The sequence below is a fragment of the Equus asinus genome, chromosome 3 (assembly GCF_041296235.1).
Source record: "Equus asinus isolate D_3611 breed Donkey chromosome 3, EquAss-T2T_v2, whole genome shotgun sequence".
NCBI classification, from domain to species: Eukaryota; Metazoa; Chordata; class Mammalia; order Perissodactyla; family Equidae; genus Equus; species Equus asinus.
The window spans coordinates 63,508,088-63,535,492 of NC_091792.1; the positions used below are offsets into that span (position 1 = coordinate 63,508,088).

The window sequence follows — 27,405 nt, forward strand, 5'->3', positions numbered from 1 at the left end:
GGACTTTTGGAGAGACTGCCAAGTGATCTCCATTTTCACACAGCAGCCAGGGTGGTCCTTTAAAGACACGCTACTCCTGTGCTCATGATCATGTCTCTTCTGCTCAAAATTCTTTAATGCCTTCCCTTCTCACTCGGAGTCAAATCCAAACCCCATTCCAGAGCTACAAAGACCCTATTCCCAGTACTTTTCTGACTTTATTTCCTTCTGTTCTCCCTCCCTCACCTGCTCCGGCCTCTTTGGTCTCCTTGCTGTTCTTTGAATATACCAAGCATGCTTCCATTTCACAGCCTTTGTACTTGCTGCTCTGCTTCCTCTGCCTGGATTTTTATTCCCTAGCTATCTGTATTATTTGTTCTCTCATTTCACTCAGGTCCCTGTTCCAATGCCTCCTTATCAAAGACATCCTTCCCTGATGTCTCCATAAGAAAGAGTCCTTCTGCTTCTCCATACTGTATTACCATCACCTAACCCTACTCTTTCTTATTAGCATTCATTACTATCTGACATTATCTATTTATCTCTCACCACTACCACTACCACTAGAATTTTAGCTCCATAAAAACAGAGACTATGTTTTGTTCATTGCTCATCTTCAGCACATAGAAGAGTGCCTAGCATATAGAACACATCCAATTAATATTTGTTGAATTAATAATTGTTGGATATATATATTCATATAGCCCTAACCCAAGTAATTAGAAAGATGACTAGGAGCAGTGTGCAAGACAGACTTGAGCTGGACGAAAATAGGGGCAGAGACGCCACTTCAGTCAGAAGTAAAACCAGATAAGGCAGTGAGAATGAGACAGAGATGAAATTAGTTAGATGAAGCAAAAGGATTTATAACTGACTGGATGTGGGAGCTAAGGTCAATGAAGGAAGAAGATAACTTTCAGGCAATAAAGAAATGAGCAAGGAATAAAACCAACTTTAGACATGCTGAAACTGAGGTATCCAAGACAAACTCAGGCTAGGGTTTCCAATGGCTGCTGCCTATGCAGATCTGGAACTTAGCAGGAAGATGTCAAGGCTACAGCATTAGATTTAGGAGTCATAAGTATACGAATAAGAGTTAAAATCAGTAAGATGAGATTATCCAGGGAAAGCATGTAGAATCAAAGAGAACAGGAATAGAACTCTGGGAATCACCAGTATTCAAGGGGGAGAAAAAGGAAGAAGATTCAAGACAAGAAACTGAGAAGGATTAGTCTGAGATGTAGCAGACCACAATATGGCCTAACTGATTTTCAGTAAAGGAGGACGGGCTAAGGTGAGGAGAATAAGGACCAAATATAGTATAAAGGTGAAATATGGGTTTGAAGTGAGCGATAGAGATCTGGCATAGGTGCTGAGGGGAATTTTCCTGTTGACCATATTGGAAACTGACCAAAGACAAACAGTAAATAGAATTGCTATGGTTTGAATCATTAAATAGACAAATAATTAATTTGTAAGAAATTGGCTAAATCAATCCAGTTGGAGATCTGAACAAGTACAGTAAAAGGAACGAGTTGAGATTGCTAGCAAAAGTGTTATTTCAGTGAGAGACTTCAGAGCTTAAGCTAAGCAAGGAAATAAAAGAGATCAGGAAGGTGGATATTAGGAGGGGGGAAAAAAACCCCAAAGTTTGGGGTATCCATGAAATTGAAGAACAGGTACAGTAGGAACAAAGATATGAGAGATGCTGAAGAATAACAGTTTGTTATGAAAGATCAGTTTGCCAGAATTTAAGATTTCAGAGTTAGGCAATCACAGGCAAGAATGAGGACACAAAACAGATTTAATCCTATCAAAAGAAATAAAGAAATAAAGATCATAATGATACTTCTATACTTGTATATAAACTATTAAAATAAAAACACCACTAAACAATGGGAGTTAGATACAAGAAACAAAAAATAAGGTTCCTACCTAGGCAATTCATAAATGTTATTATAAACACCAAGAAATTTACAGATTTCTAAAAGAGAGACTATAAACACTATCAGGTGTTTGGGGAGAGAGTGGATGAATGATTACATGGGGCTAGATAACAGAATAGGTTAAATAGGTGGGAAATAGAGTAGACAAATATTAGAAAGTAAAATGTCAGTGAACTGACCACAAGAAACTAATGTATGTTTTATTTCTTAAGTTTTTCCATCCATCAGATGAGAGTAACACCTTCTTTTTACTTCCCTCCAAGGGCTATTGTCAGATTATAAACAAAATTAATTTTAAACATGAAGGAGAAAACAATGTTCAGTGCAGCACTGCTTATAATAGCAAAAACATGGAAATAACGTAATGACCATCAGTAGGGGATGGCTAAATAACTATACAATATTAATAAACTGGCTATTATACAGCAATTAAAAGGAATGAACCAGACCTACATATACAAACATAGATATTTGTAAAAAAAATTTAATGTTGTCTATGGGATATGTATATATGTAGTAAGAGTATAAAAACAAACATAGGAATGATTAACAACAAATTCAACATAATGATTACCTCATCTCTGGGGAGGAAAGAAGGGAATGAAATCAAGATGGGTACCATGGAAAGAACCTTGAACTCTATCTGTATTGTTTTACCTCCTAAAAAAAAACTGAGGCAAATATTACAAAATATTAAGATTGGACAGAGCTAGATAATAATAGGTACATATGTAGTCATATAATTATTCTTTATCCTTAATACAAAAAAGGTACATTTGTATATAAGAAATACAGTATTAATACTGCAAACATTTTTAGTAATAATAACATTCTCCCATACAAATTTCTAAGACTGTCTAGTAAAAACCCTTAAACTTTGAGGAAATGCTTACAACCTATCTATTTGAAAAGCATCTGACATTTTGTGGGGTCTGGTATGTTAACACACGACAGGAAAACAGAACTGACACAACTACTTTAGTCATTAACACATTTAAATCATAAAGATATTTAATTCCCATTAAAAATCATTTAAAAATGTATAATGATAAAGCAATGAACGATTATTTTCTTCACTGTATTTTCTAATTTTCCATAAATGGCATTACTTTTATAACCACAAAAAAAATTTTAAGAGAGAAAAATCAAGTGAATGTCTTGATTATGTTTTTCTTAACTTAATTCTTTTTAGAAATGGGGTTTTTTTTCTACCTTTTCCATTTAGGGCCTCCAAATTCCTAAAGAAATGAATAATTCTGAGGCCTTGAAACTACTGTTCAAAATTAAGACTAATATATATATACTTCAAAAAAGTTTTAAAAAATGAATGAACTAGAAGACAAGTAATTTTAAATATACTGCAACATAAGTAATGATCCATGAAAATCTATGATTTTCGCACCTACTGCATTCCATATCTTCAGGCCAAGGAACACCAAACATCTCCATGAGCTTCGAACACTCGCTGTAAGCCCGCTGACACAGCCTACGACAAGGAAGTGTGACACGTCCATATTCCATACAAATAGGAGCATAGAGTGCACAAAGAAATGGCCGGAAATCCCGAGAACAATCCAGATTCACCATAGGGTGGAATGGCTAGGAAAAAGTTAAAATTGAATCATTAGAGAAAGAGTTGTATACAAATTAAAGCTTTTTATATCTAACATTGCAATACTCTTTTTTTTCCACTTAAAAGAAATTCCTGACGGTTATTGAAAATTTCTGAAGGGAAGTTTTTGTGTTTTATTTTTTAACAAAACTCTTATCTCTGGAGATTCTGATTTGGTTAACTCTGAGGCATATCCCAGAATCTATATGTATATTTTATTTTATTTATTTACTGTTTTTCTGCTTTATCTCCCCCAATCCCCCCAATATACAGTTGTATATTCTAGTTGTGAATGCCTCCAGTTGTGGCATGTGGGACGCTGCGTCAGCATGGCCTGATGAGCGGTGCCATGTCTGCGCTTGGGATCCAAACCAGCGAAACCCTGGGCTGCCGCAGTGGAGCACGTGAACTTAACCAGTCGGCCACAGGGCCGGCCCCGATATATGTATATTTTAATTGTTACAAGTGATATTAATGAAGAGGCAGGGCTGAGAACAACTAATAACAATATGATCCATTGTACATAGGAAAAAACATAAAACGATATATGCCAAATGCTCAAAGGAGTGATTACTGCTTGGTGATAGGATTACAAGAGAGTTTCACAGTCTTCTTTTTATCTATTTCAGTTTCTACATTTTCTTCAATTAATGTGCCAATAGGAGAGAGAGGACAAGTGAAATGAAAAGGGTAGGGAGAAGAGAAGTAGTTATACATAGAAATAGTTATTTTGAAGGTGGGAGGTAGAGAAGAGATCTGTCTTTGTCTCATATTTTCTTGTTCTTTTTACATTAAAAATAAACTATAAAACAGAGCTCTTTCAACTTTAAAATCACATGATGTAAACAGAGCTATCACTGTAAGATGATATTAAGGAAACAAAAAGAAAAAATAGTGGCTTCAAACATAAAACCATACTAAAATCATCATTATAACCACAGGAATACATCAAATATCCCAAGAACTGTGCATCTGGGCTTTTGACTACCAAATACTTTTTCTACTTGTTTATATAATAGTTTCAGAGTCACTGCTGATTTTGAACTGATAACAGATATTCTCACCACCAGGCCTTTCTATTGAGGAAGAATCAATTTATTTCAACATTGATATATAATATTTTCCAGAGGCCTCCTATACACAAGGCAGTTAGAAAATGAAGAGTCACTTAAAGAAACTGATGTCAAAGAAGTTAACGGTATAACGGATGTCATTATCGATATACGACAAATATATAAAACAATAAACTATATGTGATGATAAACTATATGTAACTATCACTTCCAAATACGGAAGAGTAGTTTGTGTTAAACCAATGTTTCTGTCAAGAACTTGAAAATAAAGCAAAAAAGTTTAAACATATCTATTTAAAGCTACTAGAGAACTATAAAAGGAAAAGAACTAGAGGGGCTAAGAATCCAGAAACAGGGAAGCACGGAGAGGTGGACTGATAAGCACAACCACTTTTCCAAGGAGGCATTTGCTGAATCTGGGCATAAAGCAAGAGGCTGAGAATCAAGCTTTGCCTAGGCTGGTGCTAGAGAACTGAGAAATCATCAGAGCTTTAGTGGGCTTGTGATGCTACAGACAAAATTCGAAGATCTAGGTGAGAAGGGGAAGTGCCAACAATTGAGCCTGACACAGAGCTAGTTTTCCCTTCGAGATATTTGAACACTCCGAAGCTGCACAGAGAAGGAGGCTATGAAGCTAAGCAGACAGCCTCTGAAAAGCAGAGTGTAGATTCTGGGAATTTTATCAGGCTGAGGAAACACAAATTAGAGTCCAAGTCCTGCCTGGGGAATTGAACATACCAGACTCTCAAGTGGAAGCCCCTGAATGTCTACACTCTAGTGTAGACATTAGCAGGGGCAAATCAGAGGGAGGCAGAGACCCACCAAAACTGCAACCCAGCCTCAACTCAGCTTAATCTCTGGCTGAGTTAAGGTGACCTGTCCCCATTTATCTGCTAAGCAGAAGAAAGGGTGAATCTACTCTGGAATAATATAACATCATCTGGAATCTCACCAATATTCTCTAATGTCTAAGTACACATTAAAAAATTACTGGGCATTTTAAGAGACAGGACCATATGACTGAAAAACCAAGAAAAAAATTACCATGTTTTGGTAATCCAGTTATTGGACTTAACAGACAAGACAGTATATAACTATGATGAATATGTTCAAGAAAATAAAAGATAAGAATTTCAACAGAAAACTGGAATCTATTATGAAAGGAATCAAATGGAAATTCTATAATTGAAATATATAATCATTGAAATTAAGAACTCATTAGATATATCAGAAGACAGAACTGGCAAAGCGGAAAACAAGGCAATAGTAAATATCCGAACAGAAGCACATAGACCAAAGATACTGAAAAATACAGAAAAGAGTATGAGAGACATGTAAACACATGAAAAAGTCTATGATATACATAATTGAAATCTCAAAAGGAGAGGAGACAGAGAATGGGCAGAGGGATTATATAAAAAGTTGATGGCTGAGGATTTTCCAAAATAGATAGAAGACAACAATTCACGGATTCAAAAAGTCCTGCAAATCCCAAAAAAGATAAATACAAGAAAACCACACTTAGACACATCTTATTTACTTTTTGTTGAAAGCCAAAGAAAAATATCAAAAGGCAGCCAGTGGGAAAAAGGATACCTTACCCTTCAATGGAGCAACACCACCACTCAGAGCTGACTTTGGAATACCAGAAAACAATGGAATGACTTATTTAAAGAGCTGCAAGAAAATAACTGCCCACCGATAATTCTGTAGCCTATAAAAATATTTTTTATAAATGAAGGCAAAGTAAAGATATTTTCAGACAAACAAATACTGAGAACATTAGTCACCACAAACCTGCACTAAAAGGAAAGCTCAAGAGTTCTTTGGACAAATGACTGAAGATGAGAATTCAAAAGGAATTTAGAGCAACAAAAGGGGTGAATGAATATGTGAGAAAATATATATGAATACTCTCTGTACCAACAAAAACTAATGTCTTAAAATACATACAAAATACACAGAAATTAACAGGTGTAATAATAAAATGGAAAAGATGGGGGGTCAGAGGACTACTAATGGCAGAGTGGCTAAAGTAATTATTTTTATTAGAAATTATAAGTCAAAGGTATATATCATAACTTCTAGGGTAAACAATAAAAGAATCACAACTAACAAGGTAATAAAGAGAAATAAAATACAAAAGACGGCAAGATAAGAGAGACAAAAGAATGCAAAACAGTTTGGACAAATTGAAATCAAATAATAAGATAGTAGATATTAACCCAAGCACATCACTAAGTGCATTATATATAAATGGACTAAAAACTTTAAGTAAAAGACTAAGATTGTTGAACTAGGTAAAAACAAAAACAGAAAAAAACGCTATGCTGTTCACAAAGACACATTTTCAATATAATGACACAGATAGGTGAAAAATAAAAAGGCAAACAATAAACAATGGAAGAACTAACCAAAAGAAAGAGTAGACTTTATGACAAGCAGTGTTCCCAGAGATAAAGAAGGTCATTTCATCCAGACAAAATAAAAGAATCAATTCATTAAGACTAAAAAGCAAATCTAATTCATCCAGACAAAATAAAAGAATCAATTCATTAAGACTAAAAAGCAAATCTAAACATATATGCACTAGTTAACATAGCTTCAAATTATTGTAATCAAAAATAGAAAGAGAAGGAGAAATACACAATCAGAGAGAGAGATTGATACACTTCTCTCAATATATGAGAGAGAGACAAAAATTCTATAAAAATATAGAAAATCTAAAGACAATTACAAATTTGACCTAAATGACCTATTTATAATCATGGCACCCAAAAATGACTGGAACCTATTTAATAGACACATGGAATCTTTACCAAAACTGGCCATGTTCTGGGTCCTAAAGCAATCTACAACAAACTTCAAAGTACTAATATCATTCAGAGAATGTTCTATAACTAAAACGGAATTAAGGTAAATATGAATTACAAAAAGAATTCCAGAAAATACCCAACTGTTTGGAAATTTAGAAATTAGACAACAAATTTCTAAAATAACCCACAGTCAACAAAGGAAATCATAACTGAAATTTAAATTGTACATATAATTATATATATTTATAATATAAATATAATGTATATATATAGAAATTTAGTAAAGACAATAAAATGTCAGCAAAAACTGTACTCAGAGGAAATTTCTCACCTGATATGCCTGTATCAGAAAATGAGAAAACTTGAAAAAAAAAAATCAGTGTTCTACACCCCATCTCAAGAAGCTAGGAAAAGAGTGGCCAATCAAACTTGGAAAAAGTAGAAAAAAGGAAATAATAAGTAAAATAAAAGAGAAAAATCCCTATAAATTACCAATATCAGGAATGAAGAGAGAACTAGAAAAATAATGAGGAATACCATAAATAACAAATTTGACATGTTAGGATGAAACGAACAAATACCTTGGGGGAAAAAAATCACAATTTACCAAAAGTTATAACAGAAGAAATAGAAAACCTAGTCTTCTATCTATAAAGAAATTTAATTCATTATTAGAAACTGTCCCAAAAAGAAAACTCCAAGCTAAGATGGTTTCACTAGAAAAACTTTATCAAACATTTAAGGAAGAAGCTCTAGCAATCATAAACAAACTCTTCCTAAAAGAGGGAAAAAAGGAAACTTTTCCTACTCATCTTATAAAAGTAGCATAATTTTTATAACAAAACCTAACAAGGACTATATAAGAAAGGGAAATTGTACCTCATGATCATAGATGTAAAAATCATATCTCAGTATTAGTGAATTAATCCAGAAATACATAAAAAGAATATACCACACCAAAGGAAGTTTTTTCCCAGGGATACAATGGTGATTAACATTTGAAAAATCAGTTAATGTAATTAGTGGCATTAACAGAAAACGGGGAAAAATCACACAATCCATTCAATAAATGCATTAAACCATTTGATGAAATGCAACACCCATTTATTACAAAAACTTGTAGCAGACTAAGAAGGAAATGTCCTCAATCTTACAGAAAGTATATACATCAAACCACAGAAACCTCATACTTGGTAGTAAACTATTGGAAGCTTCCCCCGAGATCAAAAGTGAGGCAAAAATACCTGTTATCACCACCCTATTAAAGACCATATTGAAAGTCCTCACCAGGGCAATAAGAAGAAGGAATAAAATGTAAAAGGATTAGAAAGAAAGAAATATAAGAAATAAAATGTGTGGGGCCAGCCTGCTGGCATAGTGTAAGTTCGCACACTCCGCTTAGGTGGCCCGGGGTTTGCCAGTTTGGATACTGGGCACAGACCTACACATCACTTATCAAGCCATGCTGTGGCAGGCATCCTACATATAAAAAATAGAGGAAGATGGGCATAGATGTTAGCTCAGGGCCAATCTTCCTCAGCAAAAAGAGGAGAATTGGTGGCAGATATTGGCTCATGGCTAATCTTCCTCAAAAAAAAAAAAAGAGAAAGAAAAGGCATACAGATTGGAAAGAAAGAAATAAACTATCATTATTTACAGAAGACACGTGTTCTGGTTACCAAATTTTTATCTCTCAGTTCCAAATTCACCCTTTAATACATGCTCTGTGATAAAGGATGGGATCCCTTTCACCATTTCTCCTTTACAGTGAGCATGATTTTAAACTTTCTTAATAGAGAGTGTTGGAGGAATACCGCAGGATGAAGTAGGCTTCTCTTGTTGCCTGGAGCTTCTGCACAGTCAGTCAGCAGTGTAAATGTGAGGAAATCTATGGTGCTCTGTCCCAGCCACATGCCCAGGATGGTCCCTCAGCAACTTCCAGCCCCAGCCCACCCTGGTGACCACCTTCTTGCAGCTTTCCAGTACAGACACTGCATGCTCAAGGCCTCCTGTGACAGTGCCCTGACTCCCCCTATTTACCCAACTATTGGCTAACACTTGCCTACGCCTTGAAAGACTGCTTCCTGCTTGCCTGACAACTGTGGACCAGCTCTGGCCCAGGCAACCTAGTGATCTTGTCTGCTATCCAGGGAGCTGCAACTACATCTTCTATAATTAAGGTCTGAACTTTGGGGTTTGGGGGCCCCTTCAAAGACTGACCCTCAGCCCTAGAGAACCCTACAGAGCTCTCTCTATATCTTACAGTTATTCTCCTTTAATAGTTATTAATTCTTTATATTATACTTCCCTTATTTAAATCACTGATGGTTCTGTCTCCTAAGTGAATCAGACTGACGAAACATAATTGTTACAAAGAAAATCTATAAACCGTTAGAATAAATGAATTCACTAGGGTCACTGAATACAAACTCAATATGGGGGTCAAAAAAAAAAAAGCAACTGCATTTCTACATTCCAGGAATAAAGATATTAAAAATGAACTTTTTAAAAACGACCAACAGAAGGAAAGCAAAAAACAATTTCATTTACAAGAGCATCAAAAAGAATAAATACTTTGGAATAAATTTAACCAATACGATGCAAGAGAGAAAACTACAAAATAGCTTTGAAAGAAATTGAAGAAAACCTGATGAATGCAAAGACACCCAATATTCATAGATTGGAAGACAATGTTAAAATGGCAATACTCCCTAAAGTGACCTATAGATTCAATGTAATCCCTTCAAAAATCCCAGTGGTCTTTTTTTGCAAAAATGGAAAGCTGATCCTAAACTTCATATAGAATTGTAAGAGACTCTGAACAGCCAAAACAACCCTGAAAAAGAGGAACAAGGTTGGAGTATTCACATATTGTAATTTCAAAACTTATTACAAAACTATAGTAATCAAAACAGTTTGGTACTGGCAGAAGGCTAGACATAGACATGTGTTGCTTAATGACAGGGATACATTTTGAGACACGCATCATTAGGCAATTTTCTCATTGTGTGAACATCACAGAGTGTACTTACACAGACCTGGATGGTATAGCCTACTACCCATCTAGGCTATATGGTCCTAAATCTTATGGGACCGCCATCATATACACCATCTTTCATTGACCAAAACACTGTTATGCAGCATATGACTGTAGACCACTAGAATAGAACTGGGAGTGCAGGAATAAACCCTCACATATATGTAAACTGATTTTCACAAAGTAACCAAGACCATTCAACGGGAGAAAAATAGCCTCTTCAACAAATGGTGCTGGGACAACTGGATATGCACATGCAAAAGAATAACACTAGACCCTTGCCTTACACCATATATAAAAATTAACTCAAAATGGATCAAAGGCCTAAATATAAGAGCAAAACCCATGAAACAGGTAGAAGAAAGCATAGGGGTAATTTCCCATGACCTTGGATTTGGCTATGGTTTCACAGCGTGACACCAAAAGCACAAGCACAAAAGAAAAAAAAGATAAATTGGACTTCACCAAAATTAAAAGCTTTTGTGCATTACAGAATACTATTATGAGAGTGAACAGACAACCCACAGAATGGAAGAAAATATTTGTAAATAATATATCTGATAAGGGTCTAGTATCCAGAATAAACAAAGAGCTCTTACAACTCAACAAAAAAGACAAACACTCCAATTATTTTTTTTTCTTGGTGAGGAAGACTGGCCCTGAGCTAATATCTGTTGTCAATCTTCCTCTATTTTGTATATGGGAGGAAGATTAAGATTGTCCCTGAAGCTAACATCTGTGCCAATCTTCCTCTGTTTTGTATATGGGATGCTACCACAGCATGGTTTGATAAGCGGTGTGTAGGTCGGTGCCTAGGATCTGAACCCACAAACGCTGGGCCACCAAAGTGTGTGAACTTAACCACTATGCCACTGGGCCTGCCCCACCCCAATTATTAAAATGGGCAAAAAATTTGAACAGACATTTCTCCAAAGAAGTTATGCAATGTTCAATAAGCACCTGAAGAGATGTTCAATGTCATTAATCATTAGGGAAATGCAAATCAAAACCACAATGAGATACCACGTCACACCTGCCAGGATAGCTATAATCTAAAAAACAGAAAATAACAAGTGTTGACAAAGATGTGGAGAAATCAGAACCTTCATACACTGCTGATGGGAATGTAAAATAAGGCAACCACTCTAGAAAACAGTTTGGCAATTCCTCAAGAAGTTAAACACAGAATTACCATATGACCCAGCAATTCCACTCCCAGGTATACACTCAAAACAATTAAAAATGGTGTTAAAGCAAAAATTTGTATATGAATGCTCACAGCAGAGAAGCATTATTCATAAAAGCCAAAAAGAACAAAATAAATGGAAAGCAAGCAAACAGAAGAAAACAATAAAGAGGAGAAATCAGAGGCCGGCCTGGTGGCACAGCGGTTAAGAGCGCACGTTCCGCTTTGGTGCCCTGGGGTTCGTCGGTTTGGATCCCAGGTGCAGACATGGCACCACTTGGCAAGCCATGCTGTGGTAGGCATCCCAGATATAAAGTAGAGGAAGATGCACACGGATGTTAGCTCAGGGCCAGTCCTCCTCAGCAAAAAGAGGAGAATTGGCAGCAGATGTTAGCTCAGGGCTAATCTTCCTCACAAAAAAGAGGAGAAATCAATGAAACTGAAAACAGAAAAGTAACAGGGGAAATAAATCACTCAAATCAAGATCTGGTTCTTTGAAAATAACAATAAAATTGATAAGCTTCTAGCAATACTGATAAAAAAGGGAGAAACATAAATTACCAACATCAAGAATGAAAGAGACGATGTCACTAGAGGCTATGCAGACATTAAAAAGATAATAAGGGAATATTACAGACAACCCTATACACCCATAAACTAGACAATTTAGATGAAGTGGACCAATTCCTCAAAAGCCACAGACTACCAAAACTCACCCTAAGATGAAACTGATAATCTGAATAGTCCTATAACTATTAAAGAAATTGAATTTGTAGTTTAAAACCTCCTGAAAAAGTAATGTTCAGGCCAGATAGTTTCATTGGTAAAATCTAATCAACATTTAAAGAAGAACTAATACCAATTCTACACAATCTCTTCCAGAAAATAGCAAAGAACTAATCCCAACTAATTCTATGAAGCAAAGATTAATTAACATTAAAGCGAAACAAAGATAGCACAAAAGAAGTAAACTATAGACCAATATCCCTCATAAACATAAATGCAAAAATCCTTAATAGTAGCAAATCAAATTCAAAAATATATTAAAAGCATTATATACCCCACAACGTAGTAGGGTTTGTTCCAGAAATTCAAGGTTGGCTTAATACTCAAAAACCAATCAATGTAATCCACCAAACTAATAGGCTAACAAAGAAAAATCACATGATCATTCCAAATGATATAGAAAAAGCCTTTATGATTCTAAAAGTTTTTCACAAACTAGAAATAGAGGGTAACTTCCTCAACTTGATAAAGTACATCTACAAAAACCCTACAATTAACATCATACTTAATGGTGAAACACTGCATTTTTACTTCTAAGACTGGAAACAAAGGAAGGATGCCTGCTCTGACGACTCTTATTCAACCTAGTACTGGACAGCACAATAAAGCAAAAGGAAATAAAAAATGTAGAGATTAGAAAAAGAAAACTGTCCTCATTTGCAGATGACATTACTGCCTACACTGAATCTCAAGGAATCTACAAAAAACTCCTCCTAGAACTAGTGAGTGAGTTCAGCAAGGTTGTAGGATACAAGAGAAACATACAAAAAAATTGTATTTCTAAAAATAATGAGCATGCAGAAACTAAATTAAAACAATACATTTATAATCACTAAAAAAAATAAAGAAAAGAAAGAAATACTTGGGTATAAATCCAACAAAACATATATAGGACTTGTATGCTGGAAACTATAAAATGCTGATGAAAGAAATCAAGGAAGATATAGGAAGATACAAATAAATGGACAGATATACACTAGCATTAGTTTGCTAGGGCTGCTGTAACGAAGTACCACCAACTGAGTGGCTTAAACAACAGAAATTCATTGTATCACATTTCTGGAAGTTAGCGGTCCAAGATCAAGGTGTCAGCAGAGCCATGCTTCCTCTGAGGGTGTTGGGGAAGAAGCTGTTCCTGGCCTCTCTCCTAGCTTCTGGTAGTTCCTTGGCTTGCAGCAGCATAAATCCAGTCTTTACACAGCATTATCCCTGTGCCTCTTCACATCATTGTCCCTCTGTGGTGTCTGTGTCCAAATTTCCCTTTTATAAGGACACTAGTCATATTGCATTAGGCGCCCCTCCCTACTCCAGTATGACCTCATTTTAACTGATTACATTTGGAATGACCCTATTTCCAGAAAGGTCACATATTGAGGTTCTGCGGGTTAGGACTTCAGCATATAAATTTTAGAGAGACTCAATTTAACCCAAAACAACGCTGTTTATGGATCTGAGATTCACCAAGTAGCGATGTTAGTTGTCCCCTAAATGATCTCCGATTTAATGAAATTTCTATCAAAACCCAGCATGACTTTTAGCAGATAAAGATAAGCTTATTCTAAAATTTATATGAAAAAACAAGGGAAGTAGAATAGCTGAAACAATTTTGAAAAAGAAAGTGGAAAGGATCATACTATCCAATTTTAAGACTTACTATATAGCTAACAGTAATCAAGACACTGTGGTATCGGTGGAGAGAGAGACACAAAGATCAATAGAACAGAATAGAGAACCTAGATATAAATCCACACAAGGACGGCCACCTGGATTTTGATGAAGGAGCAAAAGAAATTGGAAGGATAGACAGTCTTTTCAAAAAATGGTGCTGAAGCTAGTGGATATTTATACCTAAAAAAAAATGAACCAGACCTTACACAAATTAACTCAGAACTGATCATAGATTTAAATATAAGACATAAAACTGTAAAATTAAAAAAAAAATAGAGAGAAAACCTTTCAGACCTAGGCTGAAGAGTTCTTAGAAATGATACCAAAAGCATGATCCATAAAAGAAAAGACTGGTAAACTGGACTTCATTAAAACTTAAAACTTCTGTTCTCCTAAAGACCTTGTTAAGAGGATGAAACGATAAGCTACAGACTAGGATAAACTATTTGCAAACCACATACCCAACAAAGGATTTGTATCTAGCATATATAAAGAACTCTCAAAACTCAAAAATAAAAAACAAATAATTCAATTGGAAAATGAACAAAAGACATGAACAGATATTTCACCAAAGAGGATATATGAATGGTAAATAACATATGAAAGGATGTTCAATATCATTAGTCACAAGGGAAATGCAAATTAAAACTGCATGAGGTATCACTACATCATATTAGAAAAGCTGAAATACAAAATAGTGAAAATACGAAGTGGTGGTAAGAATTCAGAGGAAATAATCTCTCATACATTGCTGGTAGGAACGTAAAATAGTACAACCACTATACAATACAGTTCATCAGTTTCTTAAAAATCCAAACATAAGCTCATCATACGATCCAGCAACCACATTCCTGGACATTTATTCCCTCAAAAAATGAAAACTTACGTCTGCACAAAAACCTGTACACGAATGTTCATAGCAGCTTTATTTGCTGTGGCAAAGAGTTGGAACTAACTCACTGTCCTTCAATGAGTAATTGGTTAAACAAATTGTGGTACATCTCTACAATGGAATACTACTCAGTAATTAAAAACAATGACTACTGATACTTCTAACAACTTGTATGAATCTTAAGGGTATTATGCTAAATTTAAAAAGTCAATCTCAAAACATTACATACTGTATGATTCTACTTATATAACATTCTTGAAATGACAAAATTAGAGATAAAGAACAAATTAGTGGTTGCTTGGGATTAGCAAAGGAGCAAAGGGAGAAAGGAAGCACAAGGGAGCTCCTTGGTGGTGTTAAACAGTTCTGTATCTTTCACTATAGCAGTGGGTATGTGAATTTATACACGTGATAAAATTGCAAAGACTACAAATACACATACGTGCATATACACACACACACACAAATGAAACAGTCATGAGTCACTTAACAATGGGGATACGTTCTGAGAAATGCATCATTAGGCTATATGGAACCAATGTTAGGGGACCACCATAGTATTTGCAGTCCATTGTTGACTGAAACATCATTATGCAGCACGTGACTGTACCTGTAAAAACTGGTGAAATATGATAAGGTCTGTAGATTGTACTACTATTAATTTCCATGGTTTGATACTGTAAAATAGTTACATAAAGTAGTAAGATTGGGTGAAACTAGGGAGAGTACACAGAATCTCTGTACTCTTTTTGCAAATTCCTGTGAGTCTATAATTATTTTAAAATTAAAAATTAAAAAAATGCATTATATTCACATGCTGATGTCTGTACAAACACTATATATATATATATATATATATATATATATATATATATATCTCATAACCAAGTGTCCAACTTACTTGGTACTTAGAAATACAAAAAATGCCAACTAATCCAAATTGTTATGTTACTATGTTAGTAAAAGTGAGCCCCATCATGAATTATAAATTGATTTGAATGCCTATTTTGCACAGCGTGCACTGAGCCTAAAGTTACAAGTTTATGCTTCTGCTACTTATTAGCTATAAGTACCTAGTGTAATATCTCGGCTAGCATTTACTGACACTATAGGCCAGGTGGTGTTCTAAGTGCATTGCAAACATTATCTCACTTAATGCTTTCAACAATCCCATGGGAGGTCCCATTATTATTAATCTTATTTTATAATACATGTGAAGAAAATGACACACAGAAAGTTAAGTAACTTGCCCAAGATCACAGAGCTACAAAGACAGACCTAAGAGTCAAATCTTGGCATTCTTATCCAGAGCCCTTGAACTTAACAAATTGGTTCTACTTAACCTCTCTAAACTTCAGTTTTCTCCTCTGTAAAATGGTCTTAATAACACATAGATAAGAACATATAAAATAGTCAGCATACAGAACACTCAGTAAATGAAAGCTTAAAAGAAGGTTAGGGACGAGTTGCAGATTAACAGAGCTGTAGAAGGCCTGTTTGATGAGCCCCATTTGATGGGAACACTGCCGAATTCTCTGTTCACAACTGCCAAGTGAGAAAGTCAACGTGAATGATGTTTTTAAAAAGCAAAACAAAACAAGGATGAATCTCAAAATCCTTATGCTAGGTGAAAGAAACCAGACACAAAAAAGTAGGTACTGTGTGATTACACTTATATAAAACGCTAGAAAATGAAACTAATCCATAGTGACAGAAAGCAGATAAGTGGTTGCTTGGAGCAGGGAGTCAACAGGGGACTGGACTACAAAGGACACAGGGAAGCTTTTAAGGTGATGGAAATGTTCCGTATCTCGATTGTGGTGACGGTTTCATGGGTATATACAACTGTCAAAACTTATCAAATTCAACACTTTAAATGGGTGCAGTTTATTGTACACAAATTATACCTCAACAAAGCTGTTACATAAAAACAAATAAAAATATTAATATTTTTCAAACATGCAAATTGCCTTGATTTTAACCCTAACAATTTTTAACCTCAGCAAAATCAAAATTGAATGAGGTAGCCTGAATATTGTAAAGTTGAGAACAAATATATAAGGAATATTATTAAAGCTCCATGAAGTAGAAAAAAGAAAGTTTATCTGATTAAATTTTAAAAGATTCTTACTGAGTACTTCCTTAAACAGTAACACTTTTGTTCATTAAATTAAGCCTAGGGTATAGGAAGTTTACAAACTGAAAAGTAACTTTCTAAAATTAAATTTCTGGTTTCTACAACAAAGGTACACAACATGGAACCTTCCATTCTTTGTTCAAATTCAAATCAACCAAGCCTTTGTGCTCCCATTCTCTTTCTTCTTTCAAATTTCCATTCCTGTTACCATAGGAACCTGCTAGCTGACAACCTTCAAGCAGAGCAACAGCCCAAGCTTCGCAAAGGGTGTGAAAAGGGGACAGAGTCAAAGGCCAAAATTTGACTCATGAGAATCAGAATTCCAATCTTTGTCACTCTACAAAGGGTCTGGTAACCATAGAAACTGTATCACACTGGGTTGGGAATACTATGATTATTCACTAAATGTGAAACCAAATGTGGGATGGCTTTGAAAATTCAAAAATGGCATTCATTCTATTTCAGATCCAAATTAGAATAAAAAATTCAAAAATAACTTTTTAGAATAATTTTAAGTGATTAAAAATAACAGCTTTTTCAAACTCCTTTTCTGTCACAAAATTCCTAATGAGAAAAGGTCCAAAACTTTAAGTACTCTGTATATAAAAAAAAAATTCTAGGTTTGTAAAATACCTTTAATCCCATTGATATGCTTTTCTTTTACAAATCTTAATTTTTAAAAATGTCTTGTGATAGCATATTAAATACTTTCCAATAGTCTGTCAGTGAGTTGGTTTGCAGAAATATGCCATTATCACAGGAGTATATTTATCTTCTTAAGTCAAAGGAGAGTCCCCAGAGCAGCCCATAAAATCTGACTTTTCTTTAGGAAGTAAACTTTTAATATTTCAAAGATCATGAACAGTTATGAATTATGGTCTGTCTCAAAAGACAAAACTTTACAAACCAAATTCCATGATACTTAATTATTTAATTTAAAACAAGTATTTTTACGGTATTCCTTTAAAGTGATTTGTCACACAAGAAAATCAATTAAAAATTTTAAAAGCTGCTATTGTTTTTTTCTAAAGTCAGAAATAACTAAATGAAATTAATTCTCCAATACTTGTGTGTAGATTCTTCAATTTAGAAGCTTCTTAATTCCTGGCTGGTATTCCTGTCACAGAAATAAGCTTCTCAAGCCACTTCACTAGATTGTTGTTTGCTTAGAGAAAACCACCTTATTAATATTAACCTAATCAAAAGATAATAAGAGAAGTAAATCTACTGGATAACGTCTGTTTTCTAAAGACACAAACCCTGAATGCCAAGAATAAATATAATCAAAGAAATTTCATTTCCTAAAATGCTTATCCACAAACCATTAGTAACTATTAGTATAGCGGTATATTATACTATTCTCTTAAAAAAAAAAAAAGAACCACACACAACAAAAAACCTGTTTGTCTTGGGGCCAGCCCCGTGGCTAAGCTCACGTGCTCCACTGCAGGCGGCCCAGTGTTTCGTCAGTTCGAATCCTGGGCGCGGGACATGGCACCACTCATGGAGCCACGCTGAGGCAGCATCCCACACGCCACAACTCGAAGGACCCACAACTAAGAATATACAACTATGTACCGGAGGGCTTTGGGGAGAAAAACGAAAAAAAATAAAATCTTTAAAAAAAAAAAGGGGGGCCGGCCCCATGGCTGAGTGGCTAAGTTCGTGCACTCCACTGTAGCGGCCCAGTGTTTCGTTGGTTCAAATCCTGGGCGCGAACATGGCACCACTCATCGGGCCATGCTGGGGCGGCATCCCACGTGCCACAACTAGAAGGACCCACAACTAAGAATATACAACTATGTACCGAGGGGCTTTGGGGAGAAAAGGGAAAAATAAAAAAAATCTTAAAAAAACTATTAAAAAAAAAACCTATTTGTATTTCAAAAGAGGCCCATTCAAATATCACCTGCACCTGATCCCTTCCACATATGATCCTTCTCTCTTGAATAGTTTCATTCATTCAATCAAAATATATTTAATAAATACTAAGTCTTAGGTACTGCAACTGGGAGCTAGACAAATAAGGACAGTTGAGATTTTTTAAAATAAAATTTCTGTACTAATTTTACTATTTTTTATTTTTTCAAAGATTGGCACCTGAGCTAACATCTGTTGCCAATCTTCCTTTTTTTTCTTTCTTCTTCTTCTCCCCAAAGGCTGCCAGTACATAGCCATATATTCTAGGTGTAGGTCCTTCTAGTTGTGCTATGTAGGACACTGCCTCAGCATGGCTTGATGAGCAGTGCCATGTCCACGCCCAGGGTCTAAACTGGTGAAACTCTGGCCCACCGAAGCAGGGCACGCAAACTTAATTACCTGACCCCAGGGCTGGCCCTGTAATTCTACTATTTTAAAAGCACAATATGTTTCTTACAGAAAAATCAGAAAATACAAACATTAAATGAAGAAAAGAGGGGCCAGCCCCATGGCCGCATGGTTAAGTTTGCACACTCTGCTTCAGTGGCCCAGCGTTTCTCTGGTTTGTATACCGGGCACAGACATGGCACCGCTCATCAGGCCACGATGAGGCAGTGTCCCACACAGCACAAGCAGAGGTACTCACAACTAGAATATACAACTACATAATGGGCGGCTTGGGGGAGAAGAAAAAGAAAAGAGGATTGGCAACAGATGTTAGCTCAGGTGCCCATCTTTAATAATAAAAAAAAGAACAGAGAAAACACTAATAAATTGAGCTAATTCAGGAATAACCACTATTGGCCTTAACAAAAACCTTTCCAGATCACTTACTTGACATGAAATGCATATATTTTTTTCTCCAACAAAAACAGGAAATCATACATAATGTTTTGTCATCTACCATTATTTTTCCCCTAGTTATTAATGTATCAAGTATTAGAATTTTGTGTGTGTGAGGAAGATTTACCCTGAGCAAACATCTGTGCCAATCTCCTCTATTTTTTTATATGGCATGCTACCACAGCATGGCTTGATGAATGGTGTGTAGGTCCATGCCAGGGTTCCAATCCTGCAAACCCTGGGCCATCGAAGTGAAGCACGCAAACTTAACCATTACACCACCGGGCCAGCCCCACTGTTAGAATTTTGACAGGCAAAAATGGAGAAGAGAGTGGGGCTGGCCTGGTGGCGCAGCAGTTAAGTTCGCACGTTCTGCTTCTTGGCAGCCCAGGGTTCACCGGTTCGGATCCCCGGTGCAGACATGGCACTGCTTGGCAAAAGCCACGTTGTGGTAGGCGTCCCAAGTATAAAGTAGAGGAAGTTGGGCATAAATGTTAGCTCAGAACCAGTCTTCCCCAGCAAAAGGAGGAGGATTGGCAGTAGTTAGTTCAGGGCTAATCTTTCTCAAAAAAAAAAAAAAATGGAGAAGAGAATATTGAGGCAGAAGGAACATGAAAGGTCTAGAGATGGCAAAATTGTTTGCTTTATTCTTTTGCTTAATTACATCACTTATCGGTGCAAACACAACATGTTGAAAGCTTCAAGTCACCTTCACCAAAAATAAAGGGCAATGTAAAACACTAGTGTTCATAGGTAAGCGGTATCTTTGGTACTGGAATTACCACCTCCACCAAGCACACTACTATTTACAGCTCCAGAAGATTAAGTGCTTAGTTACAGCACCATAACCATAACCTACCACCTCTTATGGAATTTACATTTTATAAGGTTCATTAATTCATTCAAAATTTATTTAGCAGTTACTATGTGTGATGCACTCTGTTAGGTGTAGGGCATACAAAGATGAACAGGACAAGCTCTACTTTCAACAGCAAAAGACAGCAAACAACCCAAATGTCCCTCAATAGGAAATGAACGAAAAAAATGAGAACCACCTTGCACCCACCAGGATGGCTATTATCAAAAAAAAGAGAGAAAATAAGTGTTGGTGAGGATGTGGAGATGGAGAAACTGGAACCCTTGTACACTGCTGGTGGGAATGTAAAATGGAGCAACTGTTGTGGAAAACAGTAAGGTGGCTCCTCAAAAAATTAAACAGAATTATTGTATGATCCAGCAATTCCACTTCTGGGCATATAGCCCAAGAAATTGAAAGCAGAGACTGGAACAGATACCTATACATACATGTTCTCAGCAGCATTATTTATAGTAGCCAAAAGATGAAAGCAACTCAAGTGTCTGATGGATGAATGGATAAACTAAATGTGTGGTATATATATAAAATGGAATATTGTTCAGCCTTAAAAAGGAAGGAAATTCTGACACATGTTACATGGATGAACCTTGACAACATTAGGCTAAGTGAAATAAGCCAGTCACAAAAGGACAAATATTGTATGATTCCACTTACATGAGGTACGTAGTCAAATTCAGAGAGAAAAAAAATGAAAGTAGAATGGTGGTTGGCAGAGACCGGGGGGAGGGGAGAACGGGGAGTTATTGTTTAATGGGTACTGAGTTTCAACTTCAGAATACGAAAAAGTGCTAAAGGACAATAGTGATGATTGTATAACAAGGTGAACGTACTTAATGCCATTGAACTGTATACATTAAAAAAAATTTTTTTGAGGAATATCTACAAATACTACTATGGAATAGCCAGGATATTTGGTTAAGTGAAAAAAGTAAGACAGAAAAAACGAATAATATGACACTATATCAAAGAAAAGTGAAAGAATATAGAGATACAGGCAAATAGTATATAAACATTTTATATAAATGTTATACTATATTTACAATTTTTTAATGGAAGGACAAACAAAAAACTAAATGACTACATTTAGGGGGAAGGAAAGAACAAGGTAGAGGTAAGAGGGCCAGAAACTAGACTTCTCTGAATGTACCTTGTTCTACACATAAAGTTTTAAAACATAAAATAAATTTAAACCAAAAAACTTTTTAAAAGTTATTCCTCAAAATCAAAATCAAAATGAAACACAATAACGTGTGTATTGAGTTTAACCACACAGAGAAGTATTTAAGTAACTTTAAAACACAGTAATTAGACTGTACATCCTTGGTGAAATACATCCTAAGGACAAAAAGAAGTACAAAGAAATCTTAAACTTTGCTTTCAATATGATTGCTTTCAATAATCATATTGTTAGTAATGCTATTATTCTGAAATTATATAATGTATGGGGTATAATAAAGCTTAAGTATAAGAGAAAAGAGACACAAATACAATTTTAAAATGTTAAATAAAAACTCTACAGTATTATTTGAAAGTATCAGTATAAATTTATCATGTACTTTCTGTTAAAAAAAAGTACTTTCTCACTCTGTCCATGAAATTCAGGCCTAAAAATGACTAACCTCATATCAGTAGGCTTAGTATTCAGATAGTGGATTTCTAAACATCATTTCCAACCAAAAGGAACCAGTGTTCCCTAGAAAAATTGATGATTCAAGGTTTGAAGCAGAATTTTATGAAATGAGCTTAGATTATACTAGAAAGCAAGGAAGCCATCAGAGACCACTAGAGAATGTCAAACACACTCAGGAATGACCTTGGAGAGGCTCCCACTATCAAAGACAGAACAGTTTGAGCCCCAACAAGAATAACAACTGCAATGGATTGAAACACATGAAACATGTTAAAAATCCATGAGTTCATAATGATACTTAAAAAAAACACAAAAAACCTCATTGGTCATCTTTGGAGGATGCTTGGGAATCAACTCATTATCCTAAAAAGCAATCAAGAAAGGAGAACAACCAAGTATTTATCCCGTCTTTCTCACATACACTGTATACGAAAGTAACTCAAGTAGTCCAAAAGCCAAAGAGGAAGTTTCTGTTTATAAAGTATCCCAGCTGAGAAATGAAGAATAACAGAATCAGAATATCACTATTTTGCAAACCACTAATAGAATTATAGATCTCGGAAATGATCATCAATGGCTGCTAAAACTATAAAGAGTGACAATTAGATATCATATGCCTATGCAGTCATGTGCCACATAACGTTTTGGTCAGCGACAGACTGCATATATGATGGTGGTCCCATAAGATTTGTACCATATGGCCTAGGTGTGCAGTAGGCTATACCATCTAGGTTTGTGTAAGTACACTCCATGATATTCACAGGACAATGCAATTGCCTAACAATGCCTTTCTCAGAATGTATCCTTGTCATTATGCAAAGCATGACTGTATTCTTTCAAAAAAATCAAAAAAGAAGACAGGAAGATAGTAAATAACTCCACAGAGATCTAATCAGCAAAATAAAGACTATGGGAAACTCTACAGGGCAAATACATTACAAGAAAAAAGGGAGAGGGGAAAGAAAGGAGAAACTATAAATTAAAAGAAACAAGAGACATATCAATTGAATGCAATTCATGAATCTTGATCTAAACCAAGTACAAAAAAATCATGAAACGCTCAGAGTAATTTGAACATTATTTGGATATTTGATGATATTGAGGAAGTGATAAAGGTATGGTGTTTCCATATTTTGAAAGAGTCTTTACTTCATAGAGATATATATGGAAATATTTATAAATGAAACCATGCAGTCTGGGATTTGCTTCAAGGTAACCCAGCTGGGTGTGCAGTCATAAATAAAATAAGACTAGCTATGAGTTGATAATTCTTGAAGCTGAGTGATGGGTATGTGGCATTCATTACACTATTCTATATTTCTATATAGGTAAATATATAGATACTATAAATTTCTATATAACTGAAATTTTCCATAATAAAAAGTTAGGGGAAAAAAAAGCTAAAATTTTAGTCTGGGTAATTGAGAGACCGGTTCAAACATGCTTTGTTTTTAACAACCCATAAAGGATACCAAGGATAGGCAAGCTTTCAGGTTCTGAGTTCCCACTAGGATCTATCTCAGGGCCAGCTTCCTACACTATAGAAAATCTTTAATGAGAACGACAAAAGAAAACACGAAATGGAGGCAAACACAAACCATCCCAGGAGTTTCTCCTCTGATTATCCCATAGGGTTTAGTTTCTTAAAAAAAAAAAAATAGACAATCAACTTTCCAAAGAGATTAAAGATTGCTTGTTCTGCAAACTGACTGAAATTAAACAGTGTGACCAGCAACAAAGAATAATGCTCTGTATTCAGACAGTATTTTAACTTTTCAAGGTTCTGTAATATACTTATATGTATACATCACTTACATCATTTGATCCTAACAATAACACTGTAAAATGAACCGGGAAAAAATTCACTTCCTGGAGGAAACCAACACAAAGAAGTTACAAAACTAGTTAGTGGCAGAATGCAAGTCTTCTATCCCTATTTTAGAGCTTTTTCCATTAAACTGTTCCCTTCCTATTCAACTGGGTTTAATTATTCAGCATAGGAGAAAAGGCTCCTCAGATCTCTTTTATTACCAATAGAATCACAAATACCCAATAACGTGTGGGCTTGTAAAGACAGTTACTGACAATTTGTTGTCCAAGCTGGACAGCTCCCAAAAATTTACTTAGCAATTTGGACAGCTCAAAATGGTTTGAGAAACAGGAATGAGAAAATTTTTTGATCTATCAAAAGCCACTCATACTCAGGGGAAAAAGAGAAATATCAAATTAAGAACTTAAAAAATTTAGTGTGTGTGTTTGTATATAGATGTGCATGTCTTGGAAGGTAGAGTAGAGAAATAAATATACTAGCAAAGATCATCTTTTCCAATTTAATAAACTGACACATCTCATTTATTTAAACATATCCCAATTTCATTAAAAGTATAAGATTAGGAATCCTCTATAAACAATAAAAGAACATACAACTTGTTGATTGTGAATAATCAAATTTGAAATAACCCAAATTCTGTAATTTTTCTCATCTGTGCAGCCTGAGCTCACTGCCATATACAGAGTTCCAAGGACTTATTTTGACTCACCAAACATCAGTACAGGAATGAACCCCAGGCAACCCTGAAGCTTGGGCCTGCTGAAAGATGCTACACCTAGGAAAATGTCTTTCAATTCAGTCCCACAGTGAACACTCAAGAATGTGCTGGGATTACTTGCTCCTGGTAAAAACTGGCAGACAAGTATCCAAAGTTTCTGGATCAGAGGTGGAGGGTGTCATCAACAGATATGAGTCCTTGTAAGGACCCAAGAATCCTTAGTTCCATCTGAAAGTATGTTTTGCTGACTGCTGAGTTTCCATGTCCTTTAGTACTACAGAAACTTTATACTCTCAAACCGTCAGATGATTCTGTCAGTGGCATCACTGTCCTGATATGACAACCATGCAACCATGCAACAACTATCCCCAACATTAATTACTTCAAATCACTAGAGCCTTCTCTTAGAAAGTATTACCCAGTTAGGTGCTCTTCCTAGAATGTGTGAAGTTTAAACAAAGGCAACCTCATTGCCAATAAAATATCTAGACTACACGGGCATGTTTGAGAAGAGGGTAGAGACAGCTTAACCATGACATCTTTAGCAATGGCCTAAAGGCCTACAACTAGAGGTGCAAGTTCATTTGGAACAAATACTTCACCTTTCTAGTACTTTCTCTCTAGGATCATTTAGAAATGGAATTTGGAATAGAACTAACATTTGGAGATCACCTACTGTGTGTCATGCATTGTGCTAGCTACTTTATAAATCTCTCATTTAATCCTAAGAGCCCTTTGAGGGTATTTTTATTATTACTGCCTTTTCACAAATGAAGAAACCAAGGCCCAGATGTGTTAAGTGACTTAAGTCCAAAGTCTTAAAGCTACTACACGACAGAGCCAAAAGCTGAACCCAAATCAGTACAAATATCTTTATGACTTGCTTCTTATGACCCTATTTTCTTTCCAAAGGAGTTGTACTGACTTATAATGATACTAGAAACAAAAGTATTCCTACTTCCTACTTGAGAGGTCAAGAACAGATAATTCACACAACAAAAACTTTTTCATTGCTTGGGAGTTATTTTTCTTAAATTTATATGAACATGGTAAGACCAGGAAATCATTTTAAGTATTTAAGAAAATTCAAATACTGGGCCAGCCCAGCAACGTAGTGGTTAAGTTCACATGCTCCATTTCAGCAGCTCAGGGTTCAAGGATTCATATCCCAAGTGCGGACCTACACACCACTCTTCAAGCCATGCTGTGAAACCCAAAACAAATGCCACATCCCACATACAAAATAGAGGAAGACCAGCACTGACGTCAGCTTAGCAACAATCTTCCTCAAGCAACAAGAAGAAGATTGGCAACAGATGTAGCTCAGGGCCAATCTTCCTCACCAAAAATAAAATAAAGTAAACTAAAATTCAAATACTGTAACAGCATAAGGCTAAACAAAAGAATTCATTTTTCAAAACCATGTTACCTTCAATACCTAATGACAATTATGATTATGATCATTATATTCTGCTCTTTATCTAAAGTTTTACTAACAGTCAAATAACAGAAAAGATGTAATCAGATCATAACTTCGACAACTTTAAATTTCTAAATGGCTATTATCTCCCATGTTCCAGTGTTTCAAATTTCTTTATAAAAGTATAATGTCTAAAAAATAAGTCGAGTAACATTCCCCAAACATGAATTCTTCAATCTATTACAGTTTGAACCTAAATATGTAACTTTTTAATGTACAAGATGAAATTAAAAATAACATATTCTTTCCCTGTTGTTTATCAGACACATTCCTTGGATTAGTTAACAGGGCAACATTAAGAATCATTTTCTAAAATATATCAAAGAATAGATCAAGTCTTACCTCCATCGCTAAAGCTGCTGTCTGTTGGTCATAATGATTCAGAAGATTAGGCATGAAGGTAGTATTATAAGGCAAATCTTGGCACATCCTCAAGGTAATAGGTTCACAAGAAAACAAACTGTGTCCACCTATATGCTCCACAAACATAGTCAAGGGCCAAAGACAGAAGACAATCCAACTCATAGCCATCCTTTCTGGATCTGAATGAGATTTGGATGATCAGGCCTACTCAATACGTACTTTAGATCTTTAGACACCTGCAGGTCTCAGCTTGAAAGTACTTCTTCTATATCTTACTGTTAAGTTCTTCAAACAGTTAAATATTCTTTGCCGTCAGAGGTTTGTTAGCTTGGTCCCACAAAAGGCATTTGTTTTGGGTTTCACAATATGGGAAAATGACATCATCTTGTCTCTTCTTTTCATTTTATTACATAGGGCACGTTTGGCCAACATATCAAGTTGATCAACCACATTCCCAAACAACAGATTCCATCTTTGGAGGAGAGCTATTTCTTCCTTTGACTGAAATATCTGAAAAGGATTTTTTAAAAAATGGGAGAAATTAGTCATTTCCTCTCAAACTATTGTGGAGTTGATATTAAAATCTTTGATAAACTCAGTAACGTTGCAGG

General features: G+C 35.4%; 1 protein-coding gene across 2 annotated transcripts in view; it reads right to left on the minus strand.

The window, feature by feature from the left end:
* Positions 1 to 27,405, minus strand: part of FZD3 (frizzled class receptor 3) — an 86,342-nt gene that overhangs the window by 51,033 nt on the left and 7,904 nt on the right. For both annotated transcript variants that reach the window (XM_044766885.2, XM_044766884.2), the window contains exons 2-3: positions 26,774 to 27,304; positions 3,328 to 3,524 (exon numbers count right to left, since the gene is read on the minus strand). In XM_044766885.2, coding sequence (XP_044622820.1) covers positions 3,328 to 3,524; positions 26,774 to 26,962 — 386 coding nt within the window. In that variant the 5' untranslated portion in view covers positions 26,963 to 27,304. The remainder of the gene's footprint in view (positions 1 to 3,327; positions 3,525 to 26,773; positions 27,305 to 27,405) is intronic.